A 25,515-nucleotide genomic window follows, 5' to 3' on the forward strand; every position below is an offset into this window, starting at 1 on the left:
TCTCTCTCCCTCTCCCCCTGTCTCTCTCTCCTCTCCCCCACCCCCCCCCTCTCTCCTCTCTCTCTCTCTCTCTCTCTCTCTCTCTCTCCCTCCCTCCCTTCACCCCCCCCTCTTTTCTTTGCCATACCTGTTCACTGTTCACCAATCACATCAAAGGAATAAGACTAGGTAGTTTGTATCATAAATAAATATTTTTCTTTTTTAAAAGCCATACAAAAAAACATAAACGGAACAGAATCTTATCTGGAAAGTAATTAACCACTTGAAATCCCTTACCAAGCTCTTGTGTTTCTGTCTATTCCGTGTCAAGGAGACTGCTTGTGTTTGTGAGTGTGCGTTTGTGTATGTATATGTGTGTGTGCAGGATTTTTAAGGGTTTTATTGTGTGTGTGTGTGTGTGTGTGTGTGTGTGTGTGTGTGTGTGTAAATTGGTTTTCAGATAAAAGGTAACCCAGAGGTCAATTGATTTTTGTTTAATTTTCTTTTATTTTTATTATAATTTTTTAAAATTTTATTTTGGTGGCTATTTCTGGTTCTGAGAGGTGTAGGGTAGGGGAGATGTGTGGATGGGGTGGGGAGGTTTTATTTATTTGTGTTTTAAAACATTTTGTAACATTTCGCGATAAGGGAGTAACAGACCAGTAGACTTTTGAACTTAAAATCTTGATAGATGAAAAAAAAAAAAAGCTAACGAACAAACAAGATTTTAGAAAAATTTACCCCCCCCCCCTCTTAAAAGACCCTACACAAACCAAACAGAACAAAACAATCACATTAAAAGAACAAAGAACTAATGCTCTCCCCCCCCCCCACCCCAAAAAAAAAACAAAAAAAAAACAACATACGAAAACAAAACAAAACAAAAAAAGCAAAAAAAAAAAAAACAAAAAAACAAACAAACAAACAAAAACAACAAAAAACAAAAACAAAAACAAAACAAAACAAACAACAAACCAAACATTTCTTTGATGTCTTCCGAGCAATACAATAAAATAATGGGGTGAAACCGATTTGTTAAATATAATATACCTCATCCATCAAATTCATATTTCAAGCCATGGAGCTCCCTGTCAACATTACCTCATGCATATTTTAAGCCATGGAGCTCCCTGTCAACATTACCTCATTCATATTTTAAGCCATGGAGCTCCCTGTCAACATTACCTCATTCATATTTTAAGCCATGGAGCTCCCTGTCAACATTACCTCATTCATATTTTAAGCCATGGAGCTCCCTGTCAACATTACCTCATTCATTTTTCAAGCCATGGAGCTCCCTGTCAACATTACCTCATCCATCAAATCATATTTCATCTCTTTTGTGGTTTTGTGTTATGGCACTCACCACTAGACATGTAGGTTCCCTGGTTCAAGTCCGAATGTGGGCGGCACAACGTTGGGAGTCCATGGAAGAGTCTTTATTCACAATCTCTCATTACACAGGTGTAAAATGAAAACCTGGCCAGTTATAGTGTTTTTTTTAATTGTGTTTTGAATACATTTAGGGGAAATTGCGCTATATTCAAGCTCAAGTTTTTAATTAAAAAAAAAATTATATTTGATGTCCTATTTTTTTGTCTTCTTCAGGGCCCAGTTCCAGCCAAGATCGAACAGATACAGAATGGCAGCCTCCCGCCAAAAGTCACTCACATCTCGTGTGAGGCATCCCCGAAAGACAAGTTTGTAAGTATCGTTAGCCGTTAGCGTCGTTCCGTTAAAAAATTTGATTTTGATGTTTTTAGTTGTGTTGTCCTATCTATCCAATCACACCCACCCATCAATCCTCAAAATCCAATATATTATCACTTCACCATCACTCACCCACCCACCCACATCCAGATTCATTTACGAATCACCCTCCTGACAGTCAAACCCTATCTATCCAGTCACCCACCCATCAATCCTCAATCCAATTTATCATCACTTGACTATCACTCATCCATTCCCCCCCCCCCCCCCCCCCCCCCCCCCCCCCCACCATTGAATCACCTACCTATATCTCTGACATAGGGCATACCATAGCTAACCAAACACCCATTCATTGTCACTTCACCATCACTCACCCACCCAAACCCCATCCAGATTCATCCATGTCTCACCTATATCTCTGACACAGGGCATACCATAGCTAACCAAACACCCATTCATTGTCACTTCACCATCACTCACCCACCCAAACCCCATTCAGATTCATCCATGTCTCACCTATATCTCTGACGCAGGGCATACCATAGCTAACCAAACACCCATTCATTGTCACTTCACCATCACTCATCCACCCAAACCCCATTCAGATTCATCCATGTCTCACCTATATCTCTGACGCAGGGCATACCATAGCTAACCAAACACCCATTCATTGTCACTTCACCATCACTCACCCACCCAAACCCCATTCAGATTCATCCATGTCTCACCTATATCTCTGACATAGGGCATACCATAGCTAACCAAACACCCATTCATTGTCACTTCACCATCACTCATCCACCCAAACCCCATCCAGATTCTTCCATGTCTCACCTTTATCTCTGACACAGGGCATACCATAGCTAACCAAACACCCATTCATTGTCACTTCACCATCACTCACCCACCCAAACCCCATTCAGATTCATCTATGAATCACATTCCTAAAAGCAGAGCTGCCTACTTGTAATTAAAAAAAAAAGAATTGTGGTTTTCATGAGAAAAGTAAAGAATCATCAACATAAATAGCTTTAGAAATAAATAATTTTCCCTCAGCATAGTCAAAAAAATGCTCCAGAGTCCTAAATATGCGGCTATGTGGTCTAGTGGTATGATGCTCGCTTTCGGATTGGAAGGTCCTGGGTTCGAGCCTCGCTCGGCGCATAGTTGAGTCCTTGGAAAAGGCCCTTTACTCACATTCTCTCACCGCACTCAGGTGTAAAATGAGTACCTGGCATTTAACAGCGTTGTCTTTGTCGGAAAAAAATTGTAATATCGCTTAACAGGCGTCATGTCTCGTTCTACATGTTACATGCTGCTCTTCGTCAGGTACCCTTTGTAAAGCGCTTTGAGCACGTTTAGTGGATATTGTGCTATATAAAAGCTCAATTATAATTATTATTAAATATAGATTCTCTGGAACCAAACTTTGCTTTTCAACTTGATCCCTTGAATATAAGACACGAATTGGTCCATCTGTTTGGAACACCATTCAACAGAGCATCCGAGAAATTCTTAAAAACATTTCTTTGTTGATGTCATGTACTTTCTATATTGTTTTGTGTTGATATCATGTACTTTCTATATTGTTTTGTGTTGATGTCATGTACTTTCTATATTGTTTTGTGTTGATGTCATGTACTTTCTATATTGTTTTGTGTTGATGTCATGTACTTTCTATATTGTTTTGTGTTGATGTCATGTACTTTCTATATTGTTTTGTGTTGATGTCATGTACTTTCTATATTGTTTTGTGTTGATGTCATGTACTTTCTATATTGTTTTGTGTTGATGTCATGTACTTTCTATATTGTTTTGTGTTGATGTAATTTAAAGTTCCAAGAGCTTCATTGTTGAGGATGCCGTGCGCTCTATAAGAGTCTATTATTATTATTATTATTATTATTATTATTATTATTATTATTATTATTATTATTATTATTATTATTATTATTATTATTATTATTATTATTATTATTATTATTATTAATATTATTATTATTAATTATTATTATTATTATTATTATTATTATTATTATTATTATTATTATTATTATTATTATTATTATTATTATTATTATTATTATTATTATTATTATTATTATTATTATTATTATTATTATTATTATTTTGATGATGAAATTCTGTTGCTGAGACCAAAAAATCGGAATACTACGAATTTTTCAAAGCACTCGGCAGGGGTCTGGCTAAAAGTCATCAAACCCTATCCATTCAATCCACCATCCATAAATCCTCAATCCAATCCATCATTGTCATCATTGTCATCTCGTCATCAAACCCCATCCATCCAATCCACCATCCATTAATCCTCAATCCAATCCATCATTGTCATCATTGTCATCTAGTCATCAAACCCCATCCATCCAACCGACCATCCATTAATCTTCAATCCAATCCATCATCCATGTCATCTCGTCATCAAACCCTATCCATCCAATCCACCATCCATTAATCCTCAATCCAATCCATCATTGTCATCATTGTCATCTAGTCATCAAACCCCATCCATCCAATCCACCATCCATTAATCCTCAATCCAATCCATCATTGTCATCATTGTCATCTCGTCATCAAACCCCATCCATCCAATCCACCATCCATTAATCCTCAATCCAATCCATCATTGTCATCTCGTCATCAAACCCTATCCATCCAATCCACCATCCATTAATCCTCAATCCAATCCATCATTGTCATCTAGTCATCAAACCCCATCCATCCAACCGACCATCCATTAATCTTCAATCCAATCCATCATCCATGTCATCTCGTCATCAAACCCTATCCATCCAATCCACCATCCATTAATCCTCAATCCAATCCATCATTGTCATCATTGTCATCTCGTCATCAAACCCTATCCATCCAATCCACCATCCATTAATCCTCAATCCAATCCATCATTGTCATCTAGTCATCAAACCCTATCCATCCAATCCACCATCCATTAATCCTCAATCCAATCCATCATTGTCATCATTGTCATCTCGTCATCAAACCCCATCCATCCAATCCACCATCCATTAATACTCAATCCAATCCATCATTGTAATCATCCATGTCATCTCGTCATCAAACCCTATCCATCCAATCCACCATCCATTAATCCTCACCCCAATCCATCATTGTCATCTCTCTCTACATCCCCAGATTATCCATGCCCGAATCGAATCCAGAGATTTGGCCTTCCAACTTTTCGCCAGTCAACAGACACAGCAGGGTGTTAAACTGACCAATTGTACGGCCAATGTCTTGAGGCTAAAAGGGGCGGTGAGTACTGACTGAAGATATGGCGGGCTTTTAACTCACTCAATCCTAACACCGACTATATCTGTAGTTTATCCGGGTTTCTTTTACCCCATGCCTATTTATTACATTTTTCTGAGACAAATTATAGGCGTAGTATCAAAGCTAATGTTTTCAGTTTTTACATGTTAATAGACTTACTTGACTTAGATGCCTTTCGCGTCTCGACCGAAAGATCGGGTCGCCTTGGCTGTTTCCAGTATTTCCTGTGTGAGGTGTCTCCAATATTGCCGGTCCTCTGCTAGGGTTCTCAGATTTTCAAGGTCCCCTGCCGTTATGAGACTAATGCTTTGTCCAAGTGTTGTGAGGTTTTTGTTTAGGATCACAGGGAGTGTTGTGATGGGTCTTCCTCTAAAAAGGTTCCCGTTTTTTTGGAAGTATCCCGACATGGCTTGGTTAGCTGGTATGTTTTTGTCCCTGCGTAGTATGTGACCGAAAAGTTGCCATCGTTGTTGTAAAATGTCAAGGGAGATTGGTCTTTCTTTTGTGATCTTATAGAGTGATTCATTTGAGATCTTTTTTGGGTATTTGATGTCCAGTACCCTTCTTAGCTGTGTGCGATGGAAGGCATCCAGATGTTCTTCTTCGGATTTTGTCAACGCCCAAGTGCCGCAGTTATACAGAAGTACCGGTTTTACAAGAGCACGGTACAGTTTCAGTTTGGTTTTTCTCTTTATTTTGTCACCTCTAATCCATACATTGGTGAGTTTACTGAGTGCGGCGTTTGATAGCTGTTTTCTTCTTTGTACAACCTCGGTGTCTCCAATTAGTGAGCCGACTTTCTTTGTTCTTTTCCATTCCTCTTTGTTCCTCGATATTGTTGTAAATTCGGTTTTATTGGCATTGACTTGGAGGTTATATTTCATGAGGGTATTTTGTATGATGTCTATATTTGCTGGTGTTGATCCAATAAAATCGACATCATCTGCATAGGCGATTTCTCTAGGGATTGCATTCTCAATATGAGTCGTTGGTTTTGGAATGACTTTTCGAACTTCTTTCAGAGCGTGTTCTAAGTATATTGTGAACAGAATCGGGCTCAGACTATCTCCTTGGGGGGTCCCGATGTTACTTTCGAACTGCGTCTGTTTTGTGGCCCCGTATATCCTTGGTTGTATCTTTGTGTTGCTGAGGAGAAATCGGATTATTCGGAGCTCGTCTTCGTCAACTATGTCTGTTAATATCTCCAAAAGTTTTCCTCTGTCGATCGTATCAAAGGCTGCGGACATATCGATTCCGGTTATTGTTATGGATATGTTTTCTTTGAGTGCCTTTGCTGCCAACCATTTATGTGTCCATACAACGTCCGATGTGCTTCGGTCTTGGCGAAACCCGCTTTGGCTATGTGATAGATATTTTTCTATTTTCGGTCTAATTCTGTTGAGGACAATAGTTGACAGTGTTTTTCTTATGGTATTCAGTAATGTTATTGGGCGCAGGTTGTTTACGGGTCCTTTAGTTTTTCCTGGTTTTTGTATTGTAATTAGGACACCGCTGTTTATGTCCCAGTCTTTGTGTGTTGAGAATGTTTTGTTCATTATGTTTGCAATGCTCAGGTCCAGGGAGAGGGTACCGCATTTCAGCAATTCAGCGGGAATTTCATCTTCGCCTGGGGATCTGTTATTGTTTAGGCACTTTATGCTATTTCTAACTTCAGTTGTTGTGATGCGATTGTTTAGGTCTCTAGGGTTTCCTGAGAAGGGCGATATTTGTGAGACTTGTTTAATAAAACTATCTATATACATGCTCATTTTTAGTGCATTTTTTTCCAATTTTGAAAAGTAGAAAAAATATCTAGGATTGAGTGAGTCAAGGATAAGTAAGCTACCCCGCTTGCTTTACAAGAGGTTTTGAAAAAAAAAGTACAATGGAATCTGTATAAATTCAACACTCTTATTAGAGTCAACTTCAACTCTGCTTAAAAAGTCAACACTGCTTCTTGGTCGCAAAGTTTCTGTTCTTTATCTAAGTGTTTTCCTTTAATAATGGATACAGTCAACCTTGCTTAAAGTCAACACCTCTTCTTGGTCCCAAATTTTCTGTTCTTTATCTAAGTGTATTCCTTTGATAATGGATAAAGTCAACTAATCTTTCTGCTCAGGCGGGTGTTGACTTTATCAGGATTCTTCTGTACTCTGTATTATTATTATTATTATTATTATTATTATTATTATTATTATTATTATTATTATTATTATTATTATTATTATTATTATTATTATTATTATTATTATTATTATTATTATTATTATTATTATTATTATTGTTTTTATTATTATTATTATTATTATTATTATTATTATTATTATATTATTATTATTATTATTATTATTATTATTATTATTATTATTATTATTATTATTATTATTGTTATTATTATTATTATTATTATTATTATTATTATTATTATTATTATTATTATTATTATTATTATTATTATTATTATTATTAAACTGTCTTTAGTCTATTTCTGCATCTATCCTGACAGCTGCGTGTGGAGTCCTTCCGAGATTCTGTAGATGTCAAGGTCAGAGTGAACTTTGAGGCCAGCAAACCCGAGATCAAACTTCTGGTCAAACCCAACAACCCGTATCAGGTAAATAAACAATAAATAAGATAATAAATATGAACATTTATATATAAAGCATTTACACAGATTTATCATTGCTCAATTGGCTTTTCAATGTTTTATTTTATTCCCCCCACAGCAGGCTGTATAGAACCATATTTCCATTTTATACAGTACTGGTTGCACGTTCGGTGTCCTTTGTTTTGTACTTACACTCTTACAATATCTATCACTGTCTATAGCCAGGTACTCATTTTCACCTGAGTCGATTGGGGTAGTGCGTGTAAAGTGCCTTACTCAAAGACACTGCATCGGAATCAGAATTTTTACCAAGAATATTGTCAACCTTCCAGTCACTGACACACTTAAAATTGCTTGACTATAGTGACAAAACAAGACATCATATTGCTGAGAATAGGAGCCACACTTTTTAAATTTTTACTTATGTATTTATTTAATTTTGAAATGATTTATTTGTTTATGTATTTTATTTATTTATTTATTTATTTATTTATTTATTTATTTATTTATTTATTTATTTATTTATTTATTTATTTATTTATTTATTTATTTATTTATTTATTTATGTATTTATTTATATGTATTTATTTATTTATTCGAATAATTATTCTTTATCTACCATTTTTCAATTCATCATATTTTCTTATTTGAAAATTAAACAAAATTTAAAAAAATGATTATTTATTTATCTGTTCATTCACTCATCCACTTATCTGATGATCCTCTATAATATAATTTCCTTGCATACCCCCCCCCCCTCCCCCCCTACCATGGCCCCCTTTATTTGCCCCATCTTGCCACAAACCAAGGATGAGAATGAGCTGGTGGACCTCGGAGTGGTGGAGCAAAACATCCGTCACGCCATCGGCCTGGCCAAAACCGTTTTCACCATCACTCACCTTCTGATGCCAGGAGACTTGCAGACGGTCGGACACGACACCCAGCTGGACAGTTATGCCGGGATACAAGGTAGGGAACTCTTTGGTCTTGTGAGTTATCAATTTGTTAGATTTTTTTCCATTTATATGAATTTGAGAGAGTTAACAATGCCCTCCTCTGTGCTCTCATTTGTTGTCTTTGTGGGGCTATGTGGTCTTGCAGACAGTCGGGCAACCCGCCCAGCTGAACAGTTATGCTGGGATACAAGGTAGGTAACTCTTTTGGCTTTGTGAGTTATCAGTTACGAATTTGTTAGATTTTTTTTCCATTTATATGAACTTGAGAGAGTTAGCAATGCCCTGCTCCTTGCTCTCATTTGTTGTCTTTGTGCGGCTATGTGGTCTTGTGGTATGACACTTGCTTTTGGATTAGAATGTCCTTGGTAAAGGCTCTTTACTCACAATCTCTCATCGTACTCAAATGTAAAATGAGTACCTGCCTGTTGCCAGCATTGTTGATTGGTTTATATTGGTTTAATCATTAAACAAATTTAAACCAATCCTCTAGAATGTAGCTAGACGGTCTCTTTTGGCCTCCCATGGTGGGCAGGAGGTCATTTGCTGAATCTTTTATTCCCCTATATCTGTTTTCTGAGTTGCTTTCTACCTTTGTCTTTGAATGGGATTACTTGGTTTTGTCCCGGCCCTTGCTGGAGTCCTTGGTTGAGAGGGAAACAGTCAAATGTATAGTGTCAGTTTTGGGAGGTGATATTATTGTCCTTGTAAATCATCTCTCTGTTATGTTCTGATCGTTGTATTTTTGTTTTGAACATGTCTTGTAAATATCTGAGTGTGTTCCATTTAGTGGGATCTTGTGCTGGATGAGGCGTTTAGGTAATCTCAAGCTAAGTATATTGATGCCATGCTCTTGAAATCTACATATTTTCCCTATTTCAATCAATTCCCTTTTGTCTAACTTTTTCTTTGGTGCTTTAATTGTAATTAAAAAATTTTTTTAACTATCCCATTTTCTCTATTTTTTTACTGGCGCTGATACGACCTAAATGTGTTGCAAGTGCCGTAAAACTCTTAAAAACAAAACAAACAAACAAGAATGTAGTTGTTTTATGACCTGTAACCTTTTAATCCTCAGGATTTGGTGGTCAACCGGCTGATGGACGTAGTTCCCTGAAAAGAACTGCATCTCCTGCTCGGCCTCAGCAATCGCATTCATCCAAGCCTCTGGCCACTTCAACGCCTGTTCCAGCCAGCACCCCGACAACCTCCATCGCTGCGTCCCAACAACAGCCAATCCAGGAAAGGCTGCAGAAGCAGCAGAAGCAGCAAACTACAGAGGAGAGCATTATTCCAGCGTCGGTTGAACTCCAAAGGTCTGCTCCTCCTCTGAGGCATGAACTCAACCAGGTAAGAGGACATGAAGACAAATGTAGGGTGCAGGCACTGGTGTAAGCATACCTGCCAACCCTTCCGCTTTTGGCGGAATCATTCCTACTTTCACTCTTCCTTTTTGTACTATTCTGCCATTGTCTCTAAAGTTCCGATTTTCTAAAAAATGATGATAATAGTAAGAAGAAAAAAGAGCAAAGATGTGTGTGTGGGTGGGGGGGGGGGGGAGGTGTTAAAAAGGTGAAATTCCTATTTTTTATCTCAAATTCCTATTTTCAGGCGTTCTGATTCCACTTTTGGAATGTGAAGGGTTAGCAAGTCTGGTGTAAGATAAACATTTTAAAAAGGGTGTGTATGAAACAGTGGCAGACAAAGCCGACCAAAAAATACAATGCTAGGATGCATTTGTATTTGGAGTTCAAAAGACTTACTCACTCAATCCTCTCCGGGCCTGCTGGCACTTGATGCGATGCAAGGGATCTCCACCTGGTGCACCAGCTATTCTTGGGGCCAAGGGACAGACCTCTCTGCTCTCCCTTATATTTTGCATTTATTTCCAATTCTATTGTATTTCATTACCAACACGTTATTATCTACATTTCACTTTCTATACTGCATTACACAGTTCCTCCCCGCCTCCCCTCTTTTGACTTAATTAAGTGCACACCTTTTATAAATATCTATAGTTCTATTTCAATTCGTGCTTCCTTACAAAGGAGCATATCTACTATTTCCTGCCCATCAATGTTTTTGTTTATTCATCTAAACAACGCCACTACCACATTATCTCATTCGTCTGTAGTGTTTCATCCTGTTTTGTTGATAAAGGGGAAACCCGAAACGTCCATTTTATCTGTTTTCCAGTATTAAATTGAAGCTTACATTCAATTTCACATTGTTATCTATCGTTGGTAAGGAGAGGGTTAATGAAATCATGTAGATTCTACTCAATAAAACACACAAACGAAACCATAAGGTTTATATTTCTGACTATAAATTTATTTTTAGCAACAATGTCACTCCGACATAATATCATTTGGAGATGCTGCTGCTGTCTTAAGACAAAGGGTCGCATATCAGGAAAAAAACGAATTTTTACAGAAAGGCCAAAAAAACGGTTTCTTCTATAATAATAATAATGCTGAAAACTTATATAGCGCTGTAACTCTGAGACACCAGACTCTAAGCGCTTAAATTACAAATTACTTTGGCTGAAACATACTCATTCACACACACAAGCATACACACACAAGCATACACACACACACACACACACACACACACACACACACACACACACACACCACAACTCACAACACAAACCAGACCCATCTTGCTTCACATACCATCTACTAAAATCGAAATGGATATGTTTAAAGCGAACATTTAAAAATAGACAAAGATTCTTTTTCACTTTAATCTATCAAGTCGTATATCTTATTTTTGTAATATAACATTTATTCATTGACTTAGAGAGTCATGAATGTCAGATAGAAAAATGCGCATTTAGCTCAAGAATATGACAGTGTCAATAACTCAATTTTACCCAATTGTAGATAGATATGAGACCCTTTGTTCTATGATGGCAGGGTGGGTCATGTTTGATATTCTTTAGAACAAAAGTACAGATGCTTTGTTCATGGTTTTCAAAAAATAAAAGTCATCGTATGTAAAAACCTATCCCATGATTCCTTAGAACTACCAACCATCGTCCCAGCCACAGCTGTACAAAGAGGACAAGCAGCTGCAACAACTACAGCAACAACGCCAACAACAGCAACTACAGCAACAGCAGCAGCCGGTCCAGAGACGGGACCAGCAGAGGGTCAGGCCTCAATCGAGACCAGAGGGAGTCTTTGAACCGGTAGAGGCTTATCATCTACAGTCAGCTGTACGTTCTTACTTTTTGTGTTCAATTTTAATGTGTTGTGTGATGCAAGCGAGGGTTCACAGCCTAAAACGCTTACCCTAGTAGGAATAATAATAATAATAATAATAATAATAATAATGCACATTTATATTGCGCAACCCATCCCCCTGGTTGGAGGCTCTGGGCGCATTACAAATAAAATTGTCATATGGAAAGAGAAAAATACATACTAACAGCCACCCTCTCCCACCACCCACTACCTCAAACACGCCAATACCATACACACTCATCCACATCCACATAAACACACTTGCAACACAACACATTCATAACAGGCACGCAAGAAGCATTTACAGCTGATCACAAAGCATAGGCTTTTTTAAAGTAGTCTGTTTTTAACCGATTTTTAAAAATGTTCAGTGATCGGGATCTTCTTAATGGAGCAGGGAGTTCATTCCAAGTAAGAGGGGCAAAGTGGGAGAAAGATTGTGAAGAATGAAGGTATTAAAATCCTAAATTATTGGGTAACCTCTGTGGTGTAATGGTAGCAAGTTTGACTGGTAATCAGGAGGTATGAGGTTCGATCCCCAGTCAAGGAAGATTGATTGTTGTTTTGTTTTTTTCTTGTATTTTTCTTTCTTGTTTTGTCTGGGACCGTTTAATACACACTTTTTCAAATCTTTATCTTTCTTTCCCTTGTGGCCAGGGGATCTTTGGCTGCCAATGACCAGGTGGATTCTCTTTTAAAAATTTTAAATACAAATTTTATTTCTGCTTACGTCAGTTTAAGCATTTACTTACTCAGACCTAAGTCTAATGCAGTGTTGTGTGCAATATATATATATATAAATTATAAAAAACAAAAACCATGAAATAATAGTGTTCAACTTTTTGATAAAAGGAGCTATTAATAAATTATTTCAAGTATATTAATGATCAACTTCTACAATATTGTTTCGAGCATTCACTCTCATCAGGAAGTCTCATCAGGAATGCTCGAAACAATACTGTAGAAGTTGATCATAATTAGAATTGAAATATTTTATATATATATATATATATATATATATATATATATATATATATATATATATATAGCGCAACATATATATCACCTTCAGGTCATATCAGCGCCAGAATTAGATCTATATGAAATAAGTTGAAAGAAAAATTAAAAATGTCAATTTTTTTTTGTCTCTGTTCAACAGCATTACTCGGCCCCACCCAAGCCTCCTAGGATGGTCGGAGACAAAAGATTGTTGATCAAGATTATCAAAGCAAATGGTCTGACGCTGCAGGAAATCGGTAAATTTTATTTCTATTCATAAATTGCCAAAAATTGTCTCTTTGAGTACAGATGATTCATTCAGATCTGTGAGTGATTGGCAAGTTTGGATGTATAGACAGTATGTGCTTGTCTAAGAAGCTCACAACATTGCTATCCAGAAGTTTAACGAACCAACACACAAAACTCTGTAACCATAAACTTTTATAGGCTAGTTAATACATTTAAGTCAGAATTACTCATAAACGTGGATGGCAAAAAACATTCATTCAACTTCATTCTATCTATACAATATCAAAAGTCGACTTTCAAGGCCTGCTTACCTCCCTTTTTCATCATTCCGAAATTAAAAAGGACAATTTATCTTTCATTTATATGATGACTTTTTTTTTTGGAGTTTTTTTTTTGTTTTTTTTTTTCATTGTAATTAATAGGCTGGTTTCAATTTTTAACTTGACTTTGTGTTTTGCCAGGTCCATCCAGTGTTGTTTGCATGGTGTCGACAGACGAGCCAGTCCAGGGTTACGGTACCAGCGTTGTCAAAAACACCTGTCACCCTTTCTGGGATGAGCACTTCTTGTTGTGAGTATTTTGTTGTCCGGTTGTCCATACTTTCTGCTATTCACCACAGGCCGTGCATACAATGAATGACAGGGAAGACACTCATTGGTGGACAATCAATAAAATTGTATATTGCAAACTCTACAAATTATCATAGACATATTATTATTTAACAGGGCCGCATAGAAATACACATAACTACAGAATATATGTTATGCTATACAATGTCAATGCACTTGCGTAGTTAGCTGATGATAGGAATATCATCATCATTGCCTTTTTCACCCTGGGTCAGGGTATAGGCCACAGACAAACAGTTTCCATCCTTCTCTATCCTGAGCTAACTTTTTTATCTCATTCCAGGTCTTACCACTTCTCTGTATATCAGCTTCTTTAATTCTTCTCCATGTTCCTCGTGGCCTTCCCTTGATCGTCTGCCCTGAGGGTTCCAGTCCAATACTTTCTTTGTTATAGTTGAGTCATTCTTTCTAAGCGTGTGTCCAATCCACCTCCATCGTCTTCTTCCTATTTCCTCTCCCACTGGTTTCTGCTGTGTTCTTTTCCATACTTCTTCATTTTTTATTCTATCCATCCATAGGAATATAATGTATTCATAAAGTATAATACAGTCTCATCTCTCCAATCCGAACACCTCCGAGCATTTTGTCTATGTAAGTGTGCAAATAAAGAAGAAAAACAAATCCGTCTCCAGGCAACCTATCCGGATTATGGGGATCTCTGGATTGTGGAGTTCTGGATTAGAGAGATGCGATTTATGACATTATTTAGAGATAGATAAAAGTTATTCAGTGTATTATTCATGCAGATAAAAAATCTGTACTAAAATCACCAAAAGCAATTAGTCTAAATGATAATAATAATACACCATAACACATTCATGGCCAGAGGAGTAGATGGCCGAGTGGATGCGGCATTGCATTTCCACCCTGGTTCAAGCCTTGCTTCGGTATCTCAATTATTTTTTCCTTTAGCAAGAAACTTAGCCGCTATAGCTTACTTTAAAATGTAATGAACCAAAATGAATATGAGTCGTATTACTAAACCATCAAGTCACAAAAGTTATTTTTTATTTTCCATATTTATGGACAATAAAGATTTTTTAGTTGTGTTGTCCTATCTATCCTAGAGACCATACGGCATGAGATGTTGGCGCTAAATAAGTGCACTGTATTATTAATATTATTATATTAAAAAGATATAACTTTTTATAATTTTGAAGTAATTTTTTTCTCAGGAAACTTAATACAAAATGTAATTTTGAAATTTCAAATTATTATGTCTTTCAAAATTTTAGCTTTGTTGGATGACTATCATTTTTCTAATGTATTGTGTTTTCTTTGTGCTGTGTTTTTCCATTTTGTCACACTGTGATGAATATGACAATCTTTCCTTTCTGTTAATGGTAATTTTGTCCTATATTGTTTAACTTGATTATTTTTTAAATTTTTATTTTTTTCATCTGCCAGTGACATAACTCACGACACACAGGAAGTACACGTTGAGATCTACGACACGTCAAAACCACAAGGAGGTGTGTAGTTAGTGTATTTAGGAATTGTCTTTGGTTTGATTTGACTACAAATTTTGTTTTTATATTTTTGCAGCATGATATTTGTAGCTTCTTATGCTTTTGATTTATGAAGTCTTCCGAAGGGCTGGATCAATGAACTTGGGTTCAAAACCCTTCCTCAGCCAATAACAAAAACAGTAAAAACATTCATCATCATCATCATTGCTTTTTTCACCCTGGGTCAGGGTATAGGCCACAGACAAACAGTTTCCATCATCATCATCATTGCCTTTTTCACCCTGGGTCAGGGTATAGGCCACAGACAAACAGTTTCCCTCCTTCTCTATCCTGGGCTAACTTTTTAAAATCTCATTCCATGTCTTATCACTTCTCTGTATATCAGCTTCTTTAATTCCTTCATAAATTCTGTCATTGCAGAAACTCTTCGTTAGCCCAAGCTAAAATAAAGGATTTGATTTGTCCGTCTGATAAATCAAAAACATTTATATATCACTTTAAATAAGGAGGACAGACAGCAGAAATTTTGACTTAATATTTGCCGACAAGATGTGCCTTATACTCTCCTTCCATCTGTCTATATTTAAAGTGGCTTATTAATGATTTTACTGTTTTTCTTATTAGCCAAAGAAGGGTTTTGAACCCGAAATGTTATGTGTTTGGTATTTTGTTCTGTTTTTTTTTTTAAGCTGATATATTCCTTTTTGTGCATAACTCATGTATTCTAATGTCCCATCAGTAGACATGAGTGTTACCAATTGAAATCATTCTAACATATGTATTCTAATGTCCCATCAGTAGACATGAGTGTTACCAATTGAAATGATTCTAACATATGTATTCTAATGTCCCATCAGTAGACATGAGTGTTACCAATTGAAATCATTCTAACATATGTATTCTAATGTCCCATCAGTAGACATGAGTGTTACCAATTGAAATCATTCTAACATATGTATTCTAATGTCCCATCAGTAGACATGAGTGTTACCAATTGAAATGATTCTAACTCATGTATTCTAATGTCCCATCAGTAGACATGAGTGTTACCAATTGAAATGATTCTAACATATGTATTCTAATGTCCCATCAGTAGACATGAGTGTTACCAATTGAAATCATTCTAACATATGTATTCTAATGTCCCATCAGTAGACATGAGTGTTACCAATTGAAATCATTCTAACATATGTATTCTAATGTCCCATCAGTAGACATGAGTGTTACCAATTGAAATGATTCTAACTCATGTATTCTAATGTCCCATCAGTAGACATGAGTGTTACCAATTGAAATGATTCTAACTCATGTATTCTAATGTCCCATCAGTAGACATGAGTGTTACCAATTGAAATGATTCTAACTCATGTATTCTAATGTCCCATCAGTAGACATGAGTGTTACCAATTGAAATCATTCTAACATATGTATTCTAATGTCCCATCAGTAGACATGAGTGTTACCAATTGAAATCATTCTAACATATGTATTCTAATGTCCCATCAGTAGACATGAGTGTTACCAATTGAAATCATTCTAACATATGTATTCTAATGTCCCATCAGTAGACATGAGTGTTACCAATTGAAATGATTCTAACATAATATGTATTCTAATGTCCCATCAGTAGACATGAGTGTTACCAATTGAAATGATTCTAACATTATATATAGAATACAGTTGATAATGTCAGAATTGTTTTGTCTCAAAATTAGATGATTTCATCGGAGAGTCCATTGTCTACGTTGAAGATCTCCGCAAGAACCCGAGCAGTCGACAGATTCTCCGCCTTCACCCTGACCCTCAACGCCAGGAGTACAACTCTGGAAGTGTCACTGCTGAGGTAATAATTTCACTATCCTCCTCCTCCTCCTCCTCCTCCTCCTCCTCCTCCTCCTCCTCCTCCTCCTCCTCCTCCTCCTTCTCCTTCTTCTTCTTCTTCTTCTTCTTCTTCTTCTTCTTCTTCTTCTTCTTCTTCTTCTTCTTCTTCTTCTTCTTCTTCTCCTTCTTCTCCTCCTCCTGCTCCTCCTGCTCCTCCTCCTCCTCCTCCTCCTCCTCCTCCTCCTCCTCCTGCTCCTCCTCCTCCTCCTCCTGCTCCTCCTCCTCCTCCTATTCCTTGCAGTCAGTAAACTTGTACCCCGACTGTAAAGGCTCGAAGTGATGTCAATAATTTATTCATTCCAATCATATTTTCTTATCTTCTCCAGTTCTTGTTCATGGACCCTAACGAGGCCGACCTCCTGCTGGACTCCATGTCCCAACAGGCTTCGGCCCAGTTGTCTCCCAGGCGTCGCATTGAGGTCGAGAGGTCAGCGGCTCCAGGAGGAACCCTGATCACCACCACAACCACCACGGAACGATCTCCTTATGGACGACATGAGCCCGGATTGGACGGTATTCACTAGCTTTGAAAAAAGTCCTCAACTCTTTTAACGCCATTGGCCGAACCTCGCGGCCAGAACAGAATATGTTCTGCTGGCCAATGGCCACACAGTGTGGCCGGTCTTGAAAGGCAAAAACAATAATTAATGTAATCCATCCTACTTTCTACAAAAATACTTATTTCCTTCATCAGAACAGTCAATTGGCCCAAGGGGGGTTATTTTAATTGAGATTTTGCCGGAATCTGAATGTCGCTTTGTCTTAGCTTGTCATTGTCATGCTGCCTCAATCAGGTGTCAGCCATTTTGTGAGGGAAATGCAATTATAACCTCAGTGCTGAAAGAGTTAAAACATGACGCTCATGGAGCCATACTTTATATACCAGCCATACCAGTTTCTATAGTGTTAAACGGACAATAGCAATTGTTTACTACCTTTTGGATAAGACATTAGTCTATTATTTCAAAGTACTTTCTGCTAGATTGAATAAGCCCAGCTACCGAATAAATCACTGCTGGGTGGGTAGGGGTGTTAGATAAAAATCTGGACTTCACCTGAGATCGCTATGGTCCCTTTAGTTGTGAAGTGAGTGCTGTATCAACTGACCCATCGGGACTCCCATTTATCTGGTTTACTGTCATAAAATTTTGACGGTTCAAATAGACTCACTTTACATTTAACCCTCTCCTTACCACCTGCAACAAAATCATCACATCTGTTACGACACAATTTACATTTTTCTTATTCAAATTTTTTTTGTACATCACTAACTTTGAAGATTGATCTTTGTTTAATTAATAAGAACATCAAGTTGTTTTGTAGAGAGATTGAGTTTAGAAAATCAATTTTTCTGCTGGGTAACCCTGCCATTTTTGGGAAAATGCTGAAAATGATTGGTAAGGAGAGAGTTAAACAAATATGACTTGGAGCAAATTCGTTATCTGTTCTTCAATGCGTGTTGTTTATAAAATAGCTATAAAATAGAAAGAAAAAAAAAGAGTTCAAGGTGGAATGCACAGATCTAATCTATGTGAAGAATATAAGATCTGGTTTAATGGTGTTACACTTCATTTTGAACTCATTTGATGAAACGGTTCATATCTCTGCTATATCGTCAGCGGTGGTTTAAGATCTCTCTAAAGGTTTGGATTTTCCCCGAGTTGAACGATTTGTGACTGAGGCCATTGATATATATATATTTGTAATAAATGTAGGGATCCTGATAGCTCAGTGGATAGAGCACTCGCTTCACACGCAAAGGGAATTAGATCGATTCTGGATGCAGTCGAGATTTTTTTTTTTCCTGACTCCTTTGTCCACCCAGTAGTGAATGGATAGCTGGGTCTGTTAGATCTGGTGGAAAGTACTTTGCAATAGACCAGTGTCCTGTCCAAAGGATAGCAAGAAATTGCTATTGTGCGTTTCACTGTATAGAATCCAGATTAAACTCCAGCTCCATGGGCCTTTTTTTTTCATGGTCTTGTGGTATGACACTTGCCTTCAGACCAGTAGATCCCTGGTTCTAATCTTCCTCTAGACGACACAAAGTTGAGTCCTTGGAAAAGACTCTTTACTTACATTCTCTCATGCAGTCAAGTGTAAAATGAGTACCTGACCATTAACACCATTTCTCTACAAAAAAAAAAAAAAAAAATAGAAACAAACAAAAACGTAATATTGCCTAACAGGCATCATGTCTCATAGAAGATATGGAGCTTTTATATAGCGCAATATCTACTAAACATGAACAAAGCGCTATACAGGGGGTCCCTGACCAATAGCAACACGTAACAAGTGTGAGACATTACGCCTGTTAGGCGATATTACAATTTTTTTCCGACATAGACAACGCTGTTAACGGCCAGGTACTCATTTTACACCTGAGTACGATGAAAGAATATGAGAAAATAGCCTTCTCCAAGCACTAAACTATGCGCCGAGCGAGGCTCGAACCCAGGACCTTCATACCACAAGACCACATAGCCGAATATATTGGGCGTTGCTGTTGCTTGGCAACCCTTTATATAAAAGCTTGAGTTTGGTTTTTATTTCGTTTTTTTTTCTTTTTCTTTCTTTCTTTTTATATAAATGTGCTTTACGGTATTTTATTTTCATCTCCTTCTTGTATCCTCTCTACAGGCTCCCCCAACTACATAGAGAAAGTACAGGGAGAAGACTCACTCCGATTCTCCTACAACGACTCCTCGTCAAATGTCTCTTCTGGTGAGTGGCTGATGACTATTGTTTTGTTTTGTTTTGGTTTGTTTTGTTTTGAAATCGGTCGGCTCTCATCATCTGTGACGCGTCATGTCAAATTGGTATTTTCTTAAGAATGAAAGTGTCAATAATTTATTGTGAGTCAGTTGATGGGGATTGTGTGTAATGTTTTCTCTGCCGTCTTTAGGAAAAAGACCTTTTGTGGCCACATATGTGACCCTTCGCCTCAAAACGGTATTTAGCTGGTATGGTTAAGATGTTGAAAATTGAATTTATAGTCAGAAATATCAGACTTGTGTTGAGTTTGTATGTTTTATTGAGGAGAATGAATACCATATTTTAGGGTGCTAATGCCAACAATTTATATTTTTGACCAGTTTAACATTTAATTCAGCTTTTAAGCATATGGTTTGTTTTGACATAATGCAGTTTGGGGATGATGGGTCACATATTACAAGTAAACATAGTCTTTCCCGTAAGACGCCAACTCTATCCAACTATCTGTTGTTCTTTCCAAGTGGTTTCATTATAGCCTTGTCTTTGAATTGGGTGACTCAGGTTTTGTTGTTTCATTCTGTATCTGGAGACATTTACCATGAGGTATGCTATCAAATGTGAATGCATATGTGTGTGTGTGTGTGTGTGTGTGTGTGTGTGTGTGTGTGTGTGTTAGGGGATCTCATGGCTGCCTATGTATTTAGCCATTGACTAGGCACATGAACAAGTTGATGCAGGAGTCTGTTTTTACGAACCATTCCCTTTTGTCTTTCTGGGTTTTTTTTTCTTTGAGGCATGTAGCCCTAGAGTGTTGCAGGCACTGAACTCCAAACCTTTCTAACTGTCCTTTTTTTGCTGTGTACCATTTCCATTTTCTGGATGTGTGTACCTTCTACTTTTTCTGAAGCGCTAAAATTATAATCTAAAAATGACAGAATTGCCTGTTGTAAATCTATAACTAGAAATTTAACTCAAAAGATTTGTTTTGAGACAGGAGCTGATGAGGTTTGTTTTCAGACTCATCTCGATCTAATAACTGCAAAATTCACATACACTTGTGATACGTGTCACATAACGATGATTCACATTTATTTTATTAAAGTTTTATTTTAGTTCATCTCACTCCAGTTATATTTCAGTAGGCTTAGAAAAATTTACCTTCTAATATTAGATTATCATTCCTTTAATATCCTTCTCTTTGAATTCATATTAGTGAATACATTTTGATCTACATTCTGTCACGTAGCCAGTTATTATAAAAGCTGATCGATTTAATCTTCCTCACTCACTTCTCTCAGTAACCTATGCCCTGATGGCCAGACCACTCCACTCCTCATATAATTTTTATTTTAAAGATTTTTATCTTGCTATTGGGACTTGGTCAAAACTCCAGTATTTGATTCTAATATCAAGAGGCTGAAACTTCATCATTTACCTTTGCCAGCCACGTGTATGCAGCTGGGTATTGAAGGTTTGAATTCAGTGGTCCCATGCATAAACCAAAAAAACGACATTTTGATACGAAACCATTCGATCCGAAAGCGAGTGTCATACCACAAGACCACATAGCCGCTTTTCCTTTAAAAATGCGGCTATGTGGTCTTGTGGTATGACACAACGTGGCTTACCTGGTTTAAGCATGGAGCCACAGAATTGTAGATTTAACTTTGAATTGAATTTGAGATGTTGATAGAGATATAAATAGTTTTCATATTATATCAACTGGTTTCTATTTTTTTTTTTTCACTCTGGGCAACTCCAGAGTACAGACAACACCCACATCCTATACCAGTAAGTAACGATGGATGATGGATTGCTGCATGACATGAGAAATACGGATAGACAAAGAAAAAGAAAAAAAAAGTGGATTAACGGATGCGATTTTAGGCCTTGAATTTTGTAGAAATCACCTAATGTGTTTGTTTGTTCTTTCTTTCTTTCTTTCTTTTTTTTTTTTTTCTTTTTTTTTCTTTTCGTCTGTATGCATCTTTAAAAATAAAAATGCATGTTCAAAAATTGAACAACTGAAGTATTTTGAATCTAGTGAAGTGCACTTTTAAAAATGTGTGTATTTGTTATAATATAGTAACATTATAATAATACATATAATGATTAATGGATTATTTCTTGATGGTCAAGGGGATCTAATCCCGTGTTTTGTGCAAAGTTTGTGGTGTTCCCCTCCCTTTGTTACTTTAATCTTTTTTCGTTATTTAGTATTATTTTGATTTGTTTATTTCAACTAACCAGCATGTAATTTTTATTTCCCCCTGCTTGCTCCCTCCTCCTCCTCCACCACACCACGACCACCAAACACCACCATCTTTATCACTCAACCCCAAACACTTCCACTTCTCTTCTCCACCGCTACCTATCACCATTACAATTACAAACACCAACTGTGTTTAAAACCAAATAACAACAAACAATAATGATTTTGACACAAATTACAAACACCAACTGTGTTTAAAACCAAATAACAACAAACAATAATGATATTATTGACAAAAAACGATGACAATGATGACGTTGACGATGATAACAAATGCTACTTTAAAAACAAAAACAACAACATTGATGGCAACAATGAATACAACAAATATAATGACGTCATCATCTACCACCATTCCATTTATCCTTTGCCAATAATAATGATAATGAAAATGATCTACCAAAACCTAAACAAATTTTGATATTAAATGATCTTGAACTTTGTTCATCTTCAATCGCATACAAACACAAACATGCCCAAATGCACATACTCACACGTGGACACACACACACACACACACACACACTAACAAACACACATATTCACGCTCATACACCCACATATAAACTTACGCATATCACACGCACACACACACACACACTAACAAACACACATATTCACGCTCATACACACACACACACACACACACATAAACACATGTATATCACATGCACACACACACACACACACATGCACACAGAAACCATTCCTGTCAACGGTGTTGGTGGTGGACCTTCCCGCCTGTCACCGTCATTGCCTCGTTCTGGTTCCCAGCATGACGCCATTCCTGCCACAGCCTTGAGGGAGATTCAAAATAGGTCAGGGTCAAGGTTAGGCAAGGCCAGGTCAGGGACGGTCACCATTACAGCTGTCAGAAGGGTAAGGATAGATAAACTGATTAAAACAAAATTAATTTGTTATTTAGATTACAAAAAAAAAAAAAATAAAGAAACTGCAACAAAACAATGAAACCAAATAAAATAAATCCGAAACTAGATAAACTGATTAAAACAAAATAATTTTTAAAATTTAGATTGGTACAAAAAAAAAAGGAAGAAAGAACCTACAACAAAACAATAAAATCAAATAAAATAACTCCGAAACTAAGAAAAAAAAACAATTAAAGCAAAACACATACACCAATAGCTCAAGATCGATTCTGGATGCAGTGGAGATTTTTTTCTTGTCCACCCAGCAGAGATTGGGTAGTCGGGCCTGTTTGATCTAGTGGAAAGTGCTTTTGCAACAGGCTAGCACCCTATCCAAAGGGTAGCAATCAATTGATATTATCCGTTTTATGGGCCTAATGGCTGGGAAGGACTACTATATGACAACACAAAAAAAAAAAAAAAAAAAAGCAACTCTACAAAGTCGCACACAAAAAGCCCAGATCTTATCAAGATGAAAGAGAAAATTATGATCAAGAGAAGCTAAATTAGAGCCGCAGTTTATCCCAGTTTCTATAACGTGAAACGGACAATATCAGTTGTTTGCTATCCTTTGGATAGCACACTAGCTATTGCTAAGTACTCACGCTAGATGTAACAGACCCAGCTACCTAATCACTGCTAGGTGGATGTGGGGGGGGGGGGGAGTCAGAAAAAATTTTCAACTGCACCCGAGATCGATCATGATCCCTTTGTTTGTGAGGCGAGTGCTCTTTTGAGCTATTGGGGTCCTCCCTAGAACATAAAAAAGCGGGGTTTTTTTTTTGTCTTGGCTGCATGTGATTTTATATGAATGTGGTGTGTAATACCTAATCGCAGTCATATTGTGATAAAAAGCTTAATTGCATAGTGTACTATGGTAGTGTGTAGTGTGTTACCAGCATACTTTTATTTTTTTTAAACTTTTTTTTTTTCACTTTGAATGATAAACTTTCACTTCATTTATCAGTTAATATGCAGCCATGTGGTCTTGTGGTATGACACTCGCTTTCGGATTGGAAGGTCCTGGGTTCGAGCCTCCCTCAGTACATAGTTGAGTCCTTGGAAAAGGCTCTTTACTCACATTCTCTCACTGTACTGAGGTGTAAAATGAGTACCTGGCCGTTAAGAGCGCTGTCTCTGTCTGGAAAAATTGTAATATCGCCAACAGGCATCATGTCCTACACGGTAAGCACTGCTGTTGTCTGGGGACCCCTTGTAAAGCGCTTTAAACACGTTAAGTGGATATTGCTCTATATGAAAGCTCAATTTGTAAATTAATTTTTTTATTTTTCTTAAACACATCGACTTTCAAGTTGTCAAGAATTTTCTAGTTCTAATCTGACAGCTCTTTGAAGTTTCAATTTTGAGACTTTTTGTCTTTTTTTTTTGTTTGTTGCCAAATTGAACAAAATCGTTATGTTTTGTTAGAGCCCGACCCGACAATTTAGGTGGCATGTGTCTTAATGTTTGTGTGTGTGTGTGTGTGTGTGTGTGTGTGTGTGTGTGTGTGTGTGTGTGCATCAAAATGTGAAATTAATTCTTTAAAAGGAATAAATAAACAAAGCAAATTTGGTTTCTGTTTGTGTTAGTCTTCAGTGATGTCAAGTTAGTTGTGTTCGTGCAAAGATGAAAAAAAAAATATAATAATATGATATCAGTGTAAATAGACAAGTTTTTGATACTTTTCAAAGATGAAGGAAAGAAGTCCTTTTTTTATTCTTCTTTAATGTTGAAAAACATTGTTCCAAGAGTAAATTGAGAGCTTCTTCTTCTTCAAGTACCAAGTCTGTGCCAGACATCATCTCTTTGATCAGATAACCTCCGAAAACTAATATTACTCTTCTCTTTCTTTGTCACCCAGCTGTTCAAACTATTCAATCTATTTAAATTGAGAGCAGTAATGCATAATTTTATTCTTTTTTGTTTTTAATCAGTAGATTTTGAAATGAAACTTCTTTTTTGAATTATGGAAGGGTACTTTCTAAATATGAAAGTTTCAAAATGAACAAAATGAATAATAATTTTGCAAAGCTGGTGTCAAATAGTGCAACATTTTTCAATTGTTGAGAGAGAATAACACTTCGTCGTCATCACCATCATCATTATTATCACCACCACCACCACCATCATCATCATCATCATCATCATCATCATCATCATCATCATCATCATCATCATCATCATCATCATCATCATCGTTATACTTGTAGTAATCATCATCAACATCATCATCATCATAATTTTAGATATAGCCATTGTTGTCATCATCATTGCCATCAGCACCATTATCATTTTAGTTATTGTCATCAACATCATCATCATCATCATCATCATCATCATCATCATCATCATCATCATCATAGTCATTATCATTGTCACCAATCTCAACATCGGTCATCATATGGCTACAATAATGATATTTTCACATCTTTACACAGACAGTAGAAGGCCCCCCAGAAGATGACCTGGACGTGTCAAGACAGGCTCAAGAGAAAGGTAAGAAGACCACCATGCATCTGTATCCCTCATCATCATCATCATCATCATCATCATCATCATCAT

The 25,515-nt window shown here is 36.8% G+C and overlaps 1 protein-coding gene across 11 annotated transcripts in view; it reads left to right on the top strand.

The window, feature by feature from the left end:
* Nucleotides 1-25,515, top strand: part of LOC144960134 (uncharacterized) — a 99,076-nt gene that overhangs the window by 45,680 nt on the left and 27,881 nt on the right. For 7 of the 11 annotated variants that reach the window (XR_013642764.1, XR_013642765.1, XM_078893117.1 and 4 more), the window contains exons 2-15: nt 1,588-1,683; nt 4,861-4,980; nt 7,505-7,612; nt 8,416-8,575; nt 9,638-9,909; nt 11,588-11,782; nt 12,970-13,066; nt 13,520-13,628; nt 15,095-15,159; nt 16,872-16,999; nt 17,364-17,550; nt 19,678-19,761; nt 22,725-22,903; nt 25,392-25,449. Coding sequence is in view for 7 of the 11 variants with exons in the window: in XM_078893117.1 (XP_078749243.1) it covers nt 1,588-1,683; nt 4,861-4,980; nt 7,505-7,612; nt 8,416-8,575; nt 9,638-9,909; nt 11,588-11,782; nt 12,970-13,066; nt 13,520-13,628; nt 15,095-15,159; nt 16,872-16,999; nt 17,364-17,550; nt 19,678-19,761; nt 22,725-22,903; nt 25,392-25,449 (1,858 nt within the window). In the remaining 4 variants the exon portion in view is untranslated. Of the gene's footprint in view, nt 1-1,587; nt 1,684-4,860; nt 4,981-7,504; nt 7,613-8,415; nt 8,576-9,637; nt 9,910-11,587; nt 11,783-12,969; nt 13,067-13,519; nt 13,629-15,094; nt 15,160-16,871; nt 17,000-17,363; nt 17,551-19,677; nt 19,762-21,514; nt 21,544-22,724; nt 22,904-25,391; nt 25,450-25,515 lie in introns of all 11 variants that reach the window. The other 4 variants (XR_013642766.1, XR_013642767.1, XM_078893116.1 and 1 more) reach the window with 1 other exon arrangement.

Source organism: Berghia stephanieae, chromosome 14 (genome assembly GCF_034508935.2).
Source record: "Berghia stephanieae isolate SIO BIC M18660-M18661 chromosome 14, UCSD_Bste_1.3, whole genome shotgun sequence".
Classification (NCBI taxonomy): Eukaryota; Metazoa; Mollusca; class Gastropoda; order Nudibranchia; family Aeolidiidae; genus Berghia; species Berghia stephanieae.